Genomic DNA, 17,550 nt, shown 5'->3' with positions numbered 1-17,550 from the left:
CACCGCACAGGCCAAATCCGCACCGCACCACTCCAAAATCCGCACCAGCCGAACAAGCCCGCACCGACGAGATCTCGTCGAAATTGCCATACTTTGCAGTCTGGAAACCTGGTAGCTCCGCTGCATTTGTTTTACGTGTTTCTAAAATATCAATGAAAATTGTCCAATCCAAAATGCATCGGCCGGGAATCGAACCCGGGCCGCCCGCGTGGCAGGCGAGCATTCTACCACTGAACCACCGATGCTGTAATTGATTGCTCGTGTGTCTGTTTTGCGGCGCAAAGGGTTGAGGTGTCACGACTTGCCTTCTAACGTCATGGGTAGTGCATCCTTAAGGCCACTTTTTGCATGTTCCGACGTACGAGTACCTACATAATCCAGTTTCAGCGCTACTGAAATCGTCTGCGGAATCAGTTGACGGTTGTGCGACCATTTTTGGCGAAGTTATTTACTAAAAAGACGCAACCATACCTTAGCGCGCTTGACCTGACCTCAGAGGTCACCGGTTGACCTGAAACCTTAAAATCTAGTATCCATCACTGCGTCTCGTAACTGCGCTTCCGCTCGTTTCTTTTTCCACGAGGCTCTAGCTCAGTTAGGGGCGAACAGCGTGTGTGTGTGTGTGTGGGGGGGGGGGGGTGTTACGCCGCGGGGCGCCCCCTTAGGCGCCGGGGCGTACGTAGAAAACCAATAGGTCCGGTGGGGTTTAATTCAACATTTTCAGTGTACCGGCAGATCCTTTGCAGTCGTAAATAGAACCACAGTTTTTGTTTGGGATCCACTGAGCTTGCTTATTAATTTGTTTGAACGTGTATGTCTTCCCCCAAACAAATAATTTGAGATACGATTGAAATGACCGTTTGCTTCATTCCGAAAAAGAAAGGAACCAATTGAAAATGCATCGGCCGGGAATCGAACCCGGGCCGCCCGCGTGGCAGGCGAGCATTCTACCACTGAACCACCGATGCGACAGGATTGTGTGTGTGTGTCTGTTTTGCGCCGCATGGGGCGGAGAGACTGTGTCACGACTCGCCTTCTTACGTCACTCATGACCGGTGGAGCTGCAAGGCCAGTTTTACACATACCTACCGACATGCAAAATTGAGCTCTTTCGAAATCGTTTAGCTAAAGGAATTGGGCTCAAAGGTGTTTCGAGCGCAACTGCATCAGTCATTTTGAAATAAGAGCCGAGAAAAAAAGATTACCCTTTACTTACCTACCCACATTCCCTTAGCAAAGTTTGTGGACACCTAGAGCAAAGGTCAAGGCCGCCAGCCATGAACCCGTCGGCTGACATCGGCTAGCGCCCTTGAATCTGATCAGTGGATGATAGATATGTGCATTGGTTCGATAAAATGGATCCGGGATCCTATCCGTTAACCCTGATTTGGTTCAGCCTTTTCACTTTGCCGATAGATTCATGTGTGTAAGAAATCCAACCATGGTTATTGTTGACGATCCGTTCAGATCCTTCGTCATTTTTTAGGGGGGGGGGGGCGTAAATATGTTTTTGCTTTACAGAGATTAAATATTATCTCAGTTCACCGTTTACTGATTTGTTGCACTAATTGAGATGGAATTGTCTTGGATACATACCCAATGCTTTCATAACTTATGTGTGATGGAATCCCCACAGACCATTTGTCCTTGATTTTTAAATGAAAGATATCCATGAAATCGTAGATCCAGAACAAGCATTTCTTTTCAATGGTATGTGAAATTGGAATGGGATGACCGCTTGCTTCCCTCCGAAAACGAAACTGTCCGATTAATTCAAAATGCATCGGCCGGGAATCGAACCCGGGCCGCCCGCGTGGCAGGCGAGCATTCTACCACTGAACCACCGATGCCTCGGAATAGTTGTATGTGTGCATGTTTTCCGCCGCACGGGGCTGAGTGACGGTGTCACGACTCGCCTACTAACGTCATGACTGGTGGAGCTGCAGGGCCAGTTTTTACAGATACGGGCAGGCGCCAACGGCAGTGTCAGGGCTCTGGTTAGCAGCACTACAGACACTAGAACACACAAAAGACTCTGCGCCCATTAGTTTTTTTCAGGGAAAGGCTCGGGAAGCGGTCAAAGGCTCTTGATCCGCTCACTAGGTTTGTTTGTTTGTTTTGTTGGGTTAGGCCCTTTCGGTCCAATTAGACCATTTCAGAGCCGTAAGGATGATAGGAATTAGGGGGAGACATTGGTCTGGGCAGGCACCCTAGTGAGTCACCGGGGCTGAGCCCATGCCGAAGGACAGGCCGACCAGCCCCAAGGTACTCACTGCACCCGGCTACGGGGTGCGCTCCCTCGGGAGCAGCGGTGCCGCTCCAAGGGAGCAGCCCGCATGAGATAAAGTTGCCTGTCCAGCCCGGAGGGGGGTTGCGGCGTGGAGGAGAAGGATTTCCGTATCCTGAGGATAGAAACATGGAACGGTGTTCACTAGGTCTGTTGGATTCCTTTTAAATTTTTCCCTCTCCATGAATCTTTATCCGCGCGCATTAATTCAACCGTGAGCCCTAAAAAGGTTATCAGCGGCCAGGCCACGCCACCCTTGGCCCGACCGTCTTCGGACCCGGTCAGGTGATTGCCCGTCGACGGAAACGACTCGGCCAAGTTGTGACGCCGTCACGGCCCCGGTGCCGCCCTGGCAAAGGTCAGCTGCAAAAGTCGGAAACGGGTGTAAGCTTCTTGCTCCACATCGCCGCTCAGCCTCGCAGAGCGTATAAGCGCGTGGTGTCACAAGGCGGCCAACTTGGCGATCGGAAAAGGTCGTTGAGCGTCGAATCTTTGATGGACTTGCATCGAATGGCTCCCATCTTGGCTTGGGCCGTTTACTTACATCACAATTAACTTTGTATTATACCAGTAATAAAACGCCTTTTGGGCGAAGAACGAGCGAGCGAGATAATGAGCCCTGCACGTGCGGAAAGGCGAGAGGGTACTTCCAACGGGCTTGTGCAAAGCACCCTTCTAACCGGTCGCTAGCGGTGTGCCAAATTTGAACGCAATCGGCCCAGCTGTTCCTGAGATCTGGAAGCGGCATTCTGCACGTGCGCACGTGCAAACGGGGTCCAAACTGACTTTTGCACGGCACCCTACTAACCGGTCCCCAACCGTGTAACAAATTTGAGCGCAATCGGCCCAGCCGTTCTCGAGATCTGGGAGCGCCCCCTGCACGTGCGCACGTGCAGCAGCACCCTAACCGCAACACATGGGATGCCATGGTGGGTGCCTACCTGTATGCCAAGTTTCAGCGAAATCGCCCCAGTAATTACCGAGTTATTGAAATGGGAACAAATTTGGCACCTCTTATTGTTGTATTTTGCACGTGCACTGGGGGTCACTCACATAGATCAAGAGTATCGGACCTTTTGTATAAGGAATGCAGCTACCCTACAAAAATTACCGCAAGACAATCGCCCAAGCGGCTGCTGAGATATGGGCCTCTGAAAATCACTACTTTTGCAAAACAGCTTGAACACCCTTGACTTTTCACGTGGCACGTGGGGCATTCCACGATAGATCGTACCACTTTTTTCCCATTTGACACCTACATCTCTCGGAATTTGACGAGAATTGGTCTCAGGGGTAATCAGGGGCTCTGAATCCACCTGTAACAATTTCAGGCTTATCAGATAAGTATTTTTTGAGTTATGGTGTAAAACATTTTTTTGGATCTTGCTTTGCAGCGCTAAGTTTGGCGGGCTATAACTCTAAGACGGATTATTCAAATGCCAAATGCACTGAAAAAAACAAAATGAGAATGGTTACGGATTGGGTTTCATGTGAAACCACGAGGTGGTCTATATAGTGAAATGGTGCTTGCTTGACCTCATTTATTGGGGCTGTCCGAGTCTCCTGTTTGACAAGCCTGATAGTTGGTCTCGTTTTGAACAGCGTTTGAAGCATCATGGGTGCGACTCTTTTTAGGACTAACCGTGAGAATGTTTGCCGGTCTCATCTCATATCCTGCGTCGGTGTGAGGCAGCGTGGTGGTTTCAGATAAGTGCAGTCTCTGGACTTGTTTACATACAGCGCATTGTCAGGCGCCATTTGCAAATTGTGTGCGTTGGTGTGCGCTGCGCTTGGAGTTATATTGTTATAAGTAGAGACATTCTTTAGCCATATATAAAATATTGTGCATGATAACAGAGGAAACAACACACTTGCTCATCAGTCATGGTCAGAAATCTTTTATTCTTTCGCTACAGTAAGATTTCGTTGAAATCAAGATTGGAAGGGCAGATGTCATAGTGACTTCGGCTTCTGAAGAAGGTAACGATCTTCCCGACCTCTACAAATTGAAGAACCAAGAGACAGTGGCAGCCGAGGAATTTCGCTCTCTAGGAGAAGACGTTTCGCACAACCGCGCGTTCACCACGGTGTAGCGGCGGCCGGGGTGAGTGACGAGTGTTCTTTGGTTGGGGACTGCAGAGCGGCACGACACGACTGCTTTCGCCGCGCCCATTGCTACTGCATGAACTAGCTTTGTGTTTGAGAGGGCTTGGGCCTTTTGTGACCCGGTCGGCAGCGCGTGGCACGACGGGACTGTCAATTGTCTCCGCATATATGCTACTGCACTGAAATTTGTGTTTGAGAGGGCCTGGGCCTGTGTCGACCGGGCCGGCAGCCCGCGGCACGACGCGACTAATACGAGACTAATACATTTTGAGAAGAAAACATGGTTGTATTTTGGGCGGCAATATGGCCGCGCGGCAGGGCGGAGCTGCGCGGCTACATTCGAGGGTCCAGAAAGAAGGCTCGTAACGAGAATGGCTTGAGTTCTTCTATGAGACCATTTTCTGGTCTAATCCAATGGTGGCTGATGTTGAGACAGTCCAGCGGTATTATCGTAAACCAGAACGTGGTTTCATCCAGCTCAGAGTTTCAAAAGAGAACACACTTTGAGCACTTTGGAGACCAGTTTTGTTTCTCCGTGAGACCACTGAATGGTTTCGCGAGACCGGTTTCTAAGCTCTCTAAAAGGGTTTCAGAAAGACCGCGCAGAATGGCTCAAAAAGTGTGGTCTGATTTGAATAGGGGAAAAAAGACCGCTTTCTGGTCTCTGAGACCAAAATTTGGCTGACTTTTTTCAGTGTGGTATATTACATTGAACTTGCAATGAAACAGAGATTAATATGTATTTTTGAAATTTCGAAAAATACGTTATTTTTGATATATGACATATCGAGTTTTCTTTCATTTGCATTTTTTGGACTTTGGGACCAAATTTTTTTGAATTTTTATTTCTTAAACAAAAATATTTGGTTCATTGTTAAGAAGTATGCAAAAAATTAGGAAGGTGTTCTTTCTATAAATGTATTTATTTTACGTCACGATAACGGGTTTGAATAGTGATTTCGGCAGGGGAGCTTACAAATGGCGTGGTAAAGCTGTCTACACTGAAAAAAAAGTCAGCCAAATTTTGGTCTCAGAGACCAGAAAGCGGTCTTTTTTCCCCTATTCAAATCAGACCACACTTTTTGAGCCATTCTGCGCGGTGCAGTGGCGGCGGAATAGGGGGTGCAGGGGGTGCAGCTGCACCCCCATCGAAAAACATGGGGGGTGCAAACATATCTTTTTGCACCCCCAAAATCCGTACAAGGGGCCCGCCGCACCATCCAATACCTACATTTTCTCCTGAAAACCAGTGATCGAGAAACGAACATTGATGTGGCATCATCCGGGATGTCCAATTATGGTCAGGGGCGCCCCATGCTAGTCTTTGGGGCCCCCACACCGACTAGAAGTGTTCCGAGCCGCGTTTGGTGCTCCATGCGGCATCTGAGGGCCCCCACGACGGCCTCAGAGAGCCCTTGTATGACGATCTCTGAGGGGCGAGGGCTCCCACGACGACCCCTGTCCCCTGGGCCCTACAACGGCCACTAAGGGCCCTCATGACGACCGCTTAGGGTCTCACAGAGACTCTAGGGCCCCAAGGAGACTCCAGAGGCCACGCTGGCTTCTGAGGGCCCTATGACGGCCTCTGAGGGCCCTATGACGGCACGGCCTCTGAAGGCCCATACGATCTCTGAGGGCTCTCACGACGACCTCTGTCCCCTGGGGCCCTATAACGACCACTAAGGGCCCTCATGACGACCGCTGAGGGTGCTACAGGACTCTAGGGGCCCTACTGGCCTCTGAGGGCTCTCGTGACGGCCCTAGACCCAACTTAAGTCTGAGGGCCCATTTGGCTTCAGACGGCCTAGCGACGGCCTCTGAGGGCCCCAACACGACCAGGCTGCAGGGGCTATGCTGGCATCTGAGGGCCCTGCAACGGTCTATTGAGGGCCCTAACGATGGCCTCTAGTGGTCTTACCAAGGCCTCTGAGAGCCCTGCAAATGTATCTGGGGGCCCATGAAAACCCTCACTACATATGGCCAAGGACCCTCATGACGACCTCTGATGATTCTCTCGAAGGCTTTTTTAAGGGCCCTCACAACAACTTCTGAGGACCCAAGGATGGTCCCTGAGGGTCAGAGGGCCCTGACGACGACCTCTCTGGGCCCTCACAATGGTCTCTAAGACCCAACGCAAGCTCCAAAGGCCCACGCTGGCGTCTGAGGGTTCCACGACGGCCTCTGAGGGCCTCGACGCAGGCAGGCTCCAGGGGCCATGCTGACCTCTGAGGGCCCTGTTGACGGCTTCTAGGGCCTAACGAAGGCTTCAAGGGCCAACGCTGGCCTCAAGAACCCTACGACGGCCTCGGAGGGTCTCACCTCAACGCAGGTAGGTGCCAGGAGACATGCTGGCCTCTGAGGGCCCCGCAGAATTCAGATTCAGAGGACCCAACGACCTTTGTGGACCTTACGAAATACGAAGGTCTCCGAAAGCTCACGCAGGCTCCTGGAATTCCACACTGATTCTCAGGCCCCATGCCGGCTTATTGCGGCACTTTATCTGCTCTTGGTGCCCCGTCGCTGGCCTCTGAGAGTCTCAATGTCGGAACTTATAGGGCCATGGGCCCTACACCGGCTTTTATGGCCCCTACATCGACTCTTGGGACTCATGACCCATGAAATGTGGGACTAGCGGCTTCTAAGTCCTCAGAATCCCCATGCTGGTTCTAGTAGCCGCCAGCCGAATATTTGGGCACCCACGCGAGCTCCTGGGACCCCGTGCATATCCCAGGAGTCTACCTGCCTCTAAGACCCCATACTTTTGGGGCTCAAACGCTTGCCCCTGAAGGCCCCACTGAGACCCCTTTCCTCTATTCAGTCCTCCATACAGGCTCCTTAGGCTAAACATCGGCTCCTGTGGCCTCCATCCCGGCTTTGGAGGGCCTCTATACAGGTTTTTTGGGGCCCGATGCCGGTTTCTGAGAGCCCTCAAAAGACTTTCGAGCCTATAATACCTTCTGAAACCTTTCAGCAACTTTCAAGGGACCGACCCTGATCGGAGGGCTCATTCAGTCTGGGGAGTCATGTAGGTCTCTGGAGGAGTCTCTATGTGGTCGGTTTCCAAGGGGCTTCTAAACACGGTCTTCTTGGAACGGTCTCGTAGGGCCCTCAATGGTCCACTGCGTATCCAGAAAAGTGGTTTGAGACGCTGCGGGTGGTGGCTAGACTCAAAGATAAGCCGATAAAAAACTATCTGCATTTGCTTCTTTATGCTTTCATTATTTGAGATAGGTATGTACATTGTACGGCCCTCCAGGTATTAAGTGGTTGGTTGCCAACATCACAATAATCGCTCTGCATTGATGAATACGTTTTATGGCTGTTGAAACCCACTGCCGAAATGTGTGCACGAACCCTCTTCTCATTTCTATTGAGTCATTTTACAGGAGTGTCTCCGCCATTTAAAGTTATTACACCAAAAGCACATAGGCTAACCAGTAACCAACCACTCTTTTGCTGGAGGGCCGTACGTACACTGCAATTTCAAACCTTTTACAGAACTTGTGTGTATGGGGATAATTTTCCAAAATCTTCGTTTTTCATCAATCAATAATAAACACTCAAAAAATGAAGGGGGGCCCAAAAATTCCGGAGGGGCCCCTTGAGAGAACTTTGCACCCCCATCCAAAATTACCTTCCGCCGCCACTGCGGTCTTTCTGAAACCCTTTTAGAGAGCTTAGAAACCGGTCTCGCGAAACCATTCAGTGGTCTCACGGAGAAACAAAACTGGTCTCCAAAATGCTCAAAGTGTGTTCTCTTTTGAAACTCTGAGCTGGATGAAACCACGTTCTGGTTTACGATAATACCGCTGGACTGTCTCAACATCAGCCACCATTGGATTAGACCAGAAAATGGTCTCATAGAAGAAATCCAGCCATTCTCGTTACGAGCCTTCTTTCTGGACCCTCGAATGTAGCCGCGCAGCCCCGCCCTGCCGCGCGGCCATATTGCCGCCCAAAATACAACCATGTTTTCTTCTCAAAATGTATTAGTCTCGTATTAGTCGCGTCGTGCTGCGCGCTGCCGGCCCGGTCGACACAGGCCCAGGCCCTCTCAAACACAAATTTCAGTGCAGTAGCATATATGCGGAGACAATTGGCAGTCCCGTCGTGCCACGCGCTGCCGACCGGGTCACAAAAGGCCCAAGCCCTCTCAAACACAAAGCTAGTTCATGCAGCAGCAATGGGCGCGGCGAAAGCAGTCGCGTCGTGCCGCGCTGCAGTCCCCAACCAAAGAACACTCGTCACTCACCCCGGCCGCCGCTACACCGTGGTGAACGCGCGGTTGTGCGAAACGTCTTCTCCTAGAGAGCGAAATTCCTCGGCCGCCACTGTCTCTTGGTTCTTCAATTTGTAGAGGTCGGGAAGATCGTTACCTTCTTCAGAAGCCGAAGTCACTATGACATCTGCCCTTCCAATCTTGATTTCAACGAAATCTTACTGTAGCGAAAGATTAAAAGATTTCTGACCATGACTGATGAGCAAGCGTGTTGTTTCCTCTGTTATCATGCACAATATTTTATATATGGCTAAAGAATGTCTCTACTTATAACAATATAACTCCAAGCGCAGCGCACACCAACGCACACAATTTGCAAATGGCGCCTGACAATGCGCTGTATGTAAACAAGTCCAGAGACTGCACTTATCTGAAACCACCACGCTGCCTCACACCGACGCAGGATATGAGATGAGACCGGCAAACATTCTCACGGTTAGTCCTAAAAAGAGTCGCACCCATGATGCTTCAAACGCTGTTCAAAACGAGACCAACTATCAGGCTTGTCAAACAGGAGACTCGGACAGCCCTAATAAATGAGGTCAAGCAAGCACCATTTCACTATATAGACCACCTCGTGGTTTCACATGAAACCCAATCCGTAACCATTCTCATTTTGTTTTTTCAGTGTAGTGACATCACGGGTTACTGAAATTTCAATTGAAGTCTGAGTCATCTGAAAAAAAATGAAAAGAGGGTCCATCCAACCTTCTTTCCTATAAGCGCGAGAGTGAAAAAGGCTGTTTGGTTCTGACATTGTTTTGGACGCCAATGACCATAGCTGCCCGAGATGAAAGTTACAGGACGCATACACGGTGTGCTCCAAAGGTCTCACAACTTGTATATCGGGTAATTTTTTAAGGTCACATGAGGTCAGGTCGGTCACGTGACATCACTGTTATAAGTCAATGGGGAAATATAAAAACTGTTATTTTGGCGCCGAGAATGATCTAAAACTATCTCACGTACATGGCATCGTGATTTCATGCACTCCTTGCAAAGTCCAATGCTTCACTTTTGCATTGTTAACCTCGCGTGACGTCATTTATGACGTCACTAGGGTCGTACGAGTTTTTCGTCAATAACTCCCGATCAAATTGAGCTAGAGAGTCGGGAAAGCCACCAATGGACTCGGAAAGACCTTCCGAATCGAATGATATGCCATATGATACCCTTTGCCCAGCTTCGTGACCTGAGGGGCTCTGACCTGACCTTGACCCGAGGTCAACTACTTAAGTTGACCTCACTCTAACAAAAAGTATACCATTCGACGCACCTGAGCTAGGCGAACACAATGATGCCAAAGTCGCGGCTCTGCGGCCATTTTTTGCGAAGTTATTTACTAAAAACCGAAACCGTAACTTCAGTCACTTGACCTGACCTCAGACGCCACCGGTTAACCTGAGACCTTAAAATCGGGTACAAATCGCTGCGACTTGTAACGGCACACACGCTCGCTTTTTCCCCGAGGCTCTAGCTCTATTAGAAGCGAAACGGCGTGCTGGGGTCGTATCAACCCCTCCGAAACCCATTTTGTTGGCGGGAAGATGAAGAACTTATAGAAAGAACACCTTTCTAATTTTTTGCATGTCGATTCGCAATGCCATGAAGTTTATTTTGTAAAAATTAAAATGTGAAAAAATTTTGGTCCCAAAAGTCATTAAAGGCAAATGAAAAAAGATTAAGACTTTTGTTCAACAATGAAAATTTTTCTTTGGAATTTTTTAAAAAGTAATATTAATTTTTGATTCATCGCAAGCTTAGCGTTGTTTACCGTTTGTTGGTTGCTTAACCCGTTCTTGAGTTATAGGCCATCAAACTCACCCTTACCAACCGAAGTTAAAAAAATGTATTGCTAATTCAAAAAGTTTTGATCTGAGAAGTCTGATATTTTGCCAGGCGTCTTTCGGGCCTATGATTACCCCTAGGACCGATTTTCATTAAAATCTGAGAGATGAGGGTGACGGGCCTGGTACGATCTATCGTGGAATGCCCCACGTGCCACGACGGTCACTGAGATGTATCAAAAGTAGTCAATTACGGGGTAGAAGGGATGGGGCTACCCAGCAAAAAAGACCGCAGGCCAATCGGTCCAGCGGTTGCTGAGATATAAGCCTCTCAAAAGCGTTACAGGCCGGGCTGGGCCGGGCCGGGCCGCTCATACTGAGATTTTTCCGTTATATTGAAAAGACTCACTTCGCTCGCTGCGCTCGCTCGCTCGTAATTACGGATGTCATGTCGGTATTGACTTTCTTTTTTGTAAGAAATGAACCTTCCTTGCACCATGCCATTGCTAATGGCGATTTGTGACTGGATAGTGGATACCACCTATCCGGATGTGCGACGTTATATTAGCAATTTCGAGCTCCGGGCTGATTTGGTATACATTATACAACCACGTATTCCCACTGCAGCGTGTGCCTCTGACGCTCACCTTTCTGTTCACTCTGGCTGCTTCTGGCCGTCTTTATTGACAATAAGTGTGTCACTGCGCATTTCCGAGCTGTATTGATACGGCCTGCTCCGTCCGGGACTGAGCATCTGTGAAGCTATTCGACGCGGGCTCGAGGGCGGACGCCCGGTCTCGAGGCAGTACCCCCGTGATATCCGAGAGATATCATCTCGGATAGGATTTATTGCTCAATAAATCCTATCCGAGATGGCTCGCGAGCTCCTGGATCTCCCGTCCTTGAATGAGCTGAGGCCTCTGGGTCTCGTACCTGTCGAGCGCTCGAGATCGTACTGAGCAGCGGCGGGACCTGTGATGGCAAATGCTGAACGCTGGAGGTCATCCCGAGCCGCGGTAGTGCAGACTGGACTCGACAGCGAATGTCGAGCGCTCTAGATTTATCAGCGACGCTCTGTTCTGTGTCCGGACAGCCTTGATCCGGACACAGCCGAGCGCAGCGTTCAGCCGACAGCCCCCTCGGGTGCAGTCTATCGCTGTGAGCTCAGTGATACGGCCGCCACTGATGACGTACTGTACAGACGGGCAGACAAATCGATAGTGAGCCCCGCGCCGCCTCCGCCGGCCCTTATCGTGCGATGTGTGCGTGTGGCGGACTGTGACGGTGCACCGGGAACTCATCGTATGATGGCTCAGGCCAGGTGCCGTGACAGAGATGTGGCTCAATTCGTGCCTGTTGAGTGTTGACACGCACTGTAGTGCAGTTTCATCACTCGACATGCGAATGAAAATGCTTACAAATACAAAGTTCTAATTTCATAATCAATTCGTCATAAACTCCTTTACCACTGGGTGACAGTGCAGCAAACAGTTATAAATGTTCATGTTGTTGGTGAAGGAAATAGGAATGCGACGCCCCCACGTCTCGGCATAGTGTTGGTCGGTGTAATATTTTTTTAATATACTTGTCCTACAGCTATATCACTTAGTTCGCCCGAGTTTACTGGTCCGGTATATTATGGGTACTGTCATGTGTGAACTCAACGTCAAGTAGCCTGTTCAGCGTCGTAGTCTGTTCAACGTCCCACTGGGCAACCCTATTCAGTTCACCTTATTGTCGTCGTTGGCTTGACAGTGACGTCATGTTGCCCAGCCGGCGGGCGCGTCGACACTTTATGACTGAAAGGCATCTGATGCGACCACGGAAGTTCTTGAATTGCAATTTTATTGAAGTTTTTATGGGCCTTCGGAATAGTCTGGCCAAGCCAAATATTTGCTTAGGCGTTGGGCGGTTGAGAGGCACTCCCCTTATAATATGAAATACCTGACATTCAACATTACTTGGCGACATTTAACAGTAGCCATATTTCTTCTGCTTGTTAAGCATAAAGGCGACAGGGTCATGCAATGAATTGTCAAGTAAATGTCCTTGGGTGCGAACTATGGTCCAATGTACCTTGCCGTCAAAGTGTGTACATATTTCAATGTGCGCACGTAGTTACTGGTCCCCATGGGTTGATACAGGATGTACATATGGTAGAAAAATTATCACACTTGTAATTTTTAGTTTTATTTTGTTTTGTTCACCAGTATGTTCAGTACACTCATCCGTTTTTTGTTCACGTGCCACACTATCGCATAATTTGTCAAATTAGGTAATTGCTGTAAAAATAAATCACAAAGCTGTTTTCTCTTCATGATTGGTGCGTCACTGAAAGGATAACATCATCGTGGTATGCTTGCATATGTAACTAGCCTCCGGCATACCGTATATTGAAAAATATCATATCCGTGTCTGCTGACAAGCTCTCTAACCTCCCTCCCACCTGTCTGCCAACAGCCTCCGTAACCTCTCACATTACCCTCGTCCGCCGACAAGCTCAATATGTATAAGCCCCACACCGCCAGTGTCCGAAGGCAGGCTCCACAACGCTCCAAACCAGCGGTGTCTACCGACAGGTGTCTATAACCACCCACGCCACTCGTGTTCGGACACACTTTCACTGAAAGGCATCTGATGCGATGCGACCACGGAAGTTCTTGAATTGCATTTTTGTCGAAGTTCTTATGGGCCTTCGGAATAGTCTAGCCGCGCCAAGTATAGTCGACTACAGAATGATATTCCACTTTTCACAGGCAATTATTTGCCTGGAGTGTTAGGCTGTGCCGCATCACACGGGCTGAGTTCACAAATTATAGCTTTGTCCCAATGCTCACAATCGACACGCTTAATTGCGTGATAAACGGCACAACTAAGCGCTCCGGTCAACTGATAGCTTCTGAGGAGTGGGACATCATTCTGTAGTCGACTATACATGCTTAGGCGTTGGGCGGTTGAGAGGCACTCCCCACATAATATGAAATACCCGACATTCAACATTGCTTGGCGACATTAAACAGTAGCCATATTTCTTTTTGTACTTGTTTAGCATAAAGGTGACAGTGTCGTGCAATACATTGTCAAGTAAACGCCCTTGGGTGCGAATTTTGGTCCAATGCCGGTCCAATGTCCAATTAATGTACCTTGCCGTCAACGCGTGTACATATTTCAATGTGTGCTTGTAGTTACTGGTCCCCATGGGTTCATACAGGATGTAAATATGGTAGAAAAACTATCACACTTGTAATTTTTAGTTTTATTTTGTTTTGTTCACCAGTATGTTCAGTACACTCATCCGTTTTTGTTCACGTGCCACACTATCGCATAATTTGTCAAATTAGGTAATTGCTGTAAAAATAAATCACAAAGCTGTTTTCTCTTCATGATTGGTGCGTCACTGAAAGGATAACATCATCGTGGTATGCTTGCATATGTAACTAGCCTCCGGCATACCGTATATTGAAAAATATCATATCCGTGTCTGCTGACAAGCTCTCTAACCTCCCTCCCACCTGTCTGCCAACAGCCTCCGTAACCTCTCACATTACCCTCGTCCGCCGACAAGCTCAATATGTATAAGCCCCACGCCGCCAGTGTCCGAAGACAGGTTCCATAACACTCCAAACCACCGGTGTCTACCGACAGTCTCTATAACTACCCACGTCACTCGTGTCCCACAGGTTCTATAATGTTCCACGTGCGCCGGCGCTCGGCCGACTACCAGCCGCGCAAGAGAAAGAAGAAACCGTCTACGCCGGCTAGTCTGTCGGAGGTGGACCACAGCTACCGCGGTCATGACGAGGCCAGCCTGCCGTTCCTGGTGGAGCTGAAAGCGGACGGAACAGACATCCGGTACACGGCACCCAGGTCCGTACGGCGGGGCCGTGATGGGGTGGCAGTTGTTAATAGTATGGGGAGGACTGAGCGTTGGAATGATTGAGATGTACCGGTTGACCTGGGTTTTATTATAACGTTTAAGATCTACATAAAGGTAATCATTTTGGATTAGTTTATTGAATGGCACCCAAGGTCCTCTGACGCCTGTTTTCTGTTTGCTTTTTCTTTGTATAAATAATCATTCAGGATTTATTTAATGGCAAACCAGTACTGAGTATACTGTTGATCCCATTCACTTCACTCACGTTATCAGGGTCTGACGTTCATACTGTTGCTCCTACTGACGCCGCACTGCCCTCTCAGGCGGTTCAGCCTCCACCTGAACGTCACAGAGGTCGGCTCGGAGCGTTCCAGTCAGGCGGGCGGCCAGTGTCTCCAGCTGGCGGGCCACAACGTGCACCCACGCCACTGCGTCATTGCCCACACGGAGGGTATAGTGACGGTGACTCCGTGTGGACGGGAGGCCGAGACGTACGTCAACGGACAGCGGGTGTACGAGACCACCATACTGCAGGTACGGGGGAGAGAGAGAGAGAGAGAGAGAGAGAGAGAGAGAGAGAGAGAGAGAGAGAGAGAGAGAGAGAGAGAGGGAGAGAGAGAGAGAGAGAGAGAGAGAGAGAGAGAGAGAGAGAGAGAGAGAGAGAGAGAGAGAGAGAGAGCACGGCAGAGCGTCCTAGCGTCATGTGAGAGGGACGCATATGTATGTACTCGACAAAATTATATTATTCGGCTGTCTCACGAAGAGGGTAAGTTGCGTTGAAAATGCATACAGACTTGCGCTGGTGATTGACTTGAGAAGCTGGTAATTAAGGCGCTTACTGCTTGCATAGTATGCATACTGCATAATGCAATATGCTGTTGTAGGCTGTTAGCAAGCCAGCACTGATGAGCTGCTGCTTCAGTCAGTCTCGAGCGTCGACAAGCCTCCGTGTCGTTCAATGTGACACCAGCTGCTGGTTGGTCCGGTTCTGAGGCATAAATGCAGCGTGGAGCGATAATGAAGGCAGGCATTGCGTCAGGGGGATGACGACTAATTATTGACATGAACATCTATAGACGCAGGGAACGAGACGGTCTCCCCGTAACTAACCCGGCGTTTGGCTTTTAATGATGTGTGGATGAGATCTTGATGTATTTTTGTCTTCATATTTGCCGTCTTCCTGCTATTTGTTTATATACTGCTGGGAAATAACGATCGCGTTCGTCTTTGCCAAGCAGTTCAAGAATATTGCTCTTTATTGCAGAGAAACTCGTGGGTTCGTTCTGGTGCGTATAACATAAATCTATTTTAGTTTATCCCGAGAGATAAGCGCAAACGTTTTCACGGCATGGCATAAATCAGCATATGAGGCTCCTTTGTACATAAAGCCTGATAACTGAATACTATTTTGGATCCGATAGTGATGTAAAAATACTATTCACAATGTCCATTACCAATAGATTTTCTCTGCCCATCATTTTTTTCCCATCGGAAGTTGTCAGCTAACTTCGTTCGCCAAGCCGTCGAGCCGTGTGGACTAGCCAAGTTCCAAATGGATGCCGAAGTTATTTTAGTAATGTGATCTGTTGGATGACAGGACATTGGGTTGGTATCCGCAATCTACTCAGTGACAAGCGGCACTGGCTTCTGTCCGATTATGTGTGTGTGTCCGGCCTCTCCACTGGTTCCTTCGGAGTATATTCGCTCTCAATGTTCATTTACTGCTGAAAAGTGCGTTTTTATTGCCCAACCGATAGGAAGTGCGTCTTTATTGCTATTGGCATTGCCACTGATGTTCCGGGACACCCCAGAGTATATTGTTTGCCGATATTGATTTGGACACTCTATGGTATCACCACCATGCCTCTGCAAATATCCGTACCCTGCGGCATTGCTGCAGTGCTTTGTCTCCTTAGGTCGATAAGTGGAGGCTGTCCAGATAAATGTCGTGATTGCTTCTCATGAGTCCTATTCGGTTAGTAGAGCTGATCGGCCGTCGTTGACTGCGTCCTGTTTCTGTGATGTTTTTCTCAGACCACTTTGTGTCTTCTTGGTTCGACAGCCCACGCACCGTTCGGTGTAGGCTTGAGTAGCGGCTGCGCCGCCGGGATCACTTTCTGAACGTCGCCGATGGGTAGCTCTAAGTTGCTTATTGATGAACATTAATTGTTTTTTTTTTACAATGTACATACAGGAACTGGATGTTGTACGCTTCTCCTGTAGCGTCCAACATTCGTTGCATTTTGGATCAAAATTCATAAGACATCGACTAGCATGACTTATCATCACGTAGCCAGTTCCCCATCCCAAAACTTCGATTGGCTTGGCTGCAGCCATTGCGTTCCGCCCCTGCCTCGCGCGAGTTCAGACGACTGTCCCCTCTGACTCTCACTGTGCCGTGACCTCTGGCGTCCTCATCGGCCGACTAACGGGCTCCACCGTCCGAATCACGACCCAACTTGGGCCGCTCCGAGGCCGGCAGTGGCGCCCGCGCTCCCCTCCAACGGGGTCACGGGCCAAACCTGTCCAAACTCGGGTGATCGGTGAGAATTAGACCGGACAAGATGCCGCCTGATGGTCTCTGATGCTGCAGTCTGAGGCGAGTTCAATTTCAGGCTGCGGAATTTTGGTTCTTATGGTCAGAGGCACTGACGCGTCAGGAATGACTGATGGGCATGTGGTATCGAATCTGGTTTTAGCAATGTGTTATGGGCCGGAGATATGTAAACCATATCCACTGATACCCATGGGAGAACTGGTATCCCAGCCCTGGACTTAAACGCCCTGCAAGATGCTTGAGCTCCCTACCCTTCCTATCTGTCCTGTTTGACTCACATATAGTTCCTCGACTCACGTATGTCACGTTGTCACGTAGTGACAACCACGAAAATCGATATTGCCTAAAATGTAAATGCTATTTCTTCATGACTTTAAAATAACGAAGGATGGAAGTGGTGATCTCACCATGGTTTTCTTTCTCAAGGTATGGCTTTCTTACATGCTCAGCGTCTTTCGTTGGGTTAATTATTATGAATATTGAATATTCAACACAACTCAGATCCAATGACAAATGACAAAATACCAAATCAAACAACCTAGATTGCGCGCTGTATTCACAAAATTACTCCACCCGAGCACTGTTCACTGTCCAGTCCAGCCCGGTGTCCGTCATGCCCATGGCCCAGTCGCAGTGTGCAGCGGCTCACTGTCTGCC

At 49.1% G+C, this 17,550-nt stretch overlaps 1 protein-coding gene and 3 non-coding genes across 4 annotated transcripts in view; 1 reads left to right on the top strand and 3 right to left on the bottom strand.

The window, feature by feature from the left end:
• LOC122391556 (afadin-like) overlaps positions 1-17,550 on the top strand; it is a 92,164-nt gene that overhangs the window by 46,945 nt on the left and 27,669 nt on the right. The window contains exons 9-10 of the mRNA XM_043385597.1: positions 14,140-14,326; positions 14,660-14,870. Coding sequence (XP_043241532.1) covers positions 14,140-14,326; positions 14,660-14,870 — 398 coding nt within the window. The remainder of the gene's footprint in view (positions 1-14,139; positions 14,327-14,659; positions 14,871-17,550) is intronic.
• On the bottom strand, positions 175-245 carry Trnag-gcc. The gene has a single exon. It is a non-coding gene; the product is annotated as a tRNA-Gly (tRNA).
• Trnag-gcc lies at positions 898-968 on the bottom strand. The gene has a single exon. It is a non-coding gene; the product is annotated as a tRNA-Gly (tRNA).
• Trnag-gcc lies at positions 1,780-1,850 on the bottom strand. The gene has a single exon. It is a non-coding gene; the product is annotated as a tRNA-Gly (tRNA).

This window comes from Amphibalanus amphitrite, unplaced genomic scaffold (genome assembly GCF_019059575.1).
Source record: "Amphibalanus amphitrite isolate SeventyFive unplaced genomic scaffold, NRLGWU_Aamphi_draft 000444F_arrow, whole genome shotgun sequence".
NCBI classification, from domain to species: Eukaryota; Metazoa; Arthropoda; class Thecostraca; order Balanomorpha; family Balanidae; genus Amphibalanus; species Amphibalanus amphitrite.
Note: the sequence above shows the minus strand (reverse complement) of the source record. Positions and strands in the feature narration are given on the sequence as shown.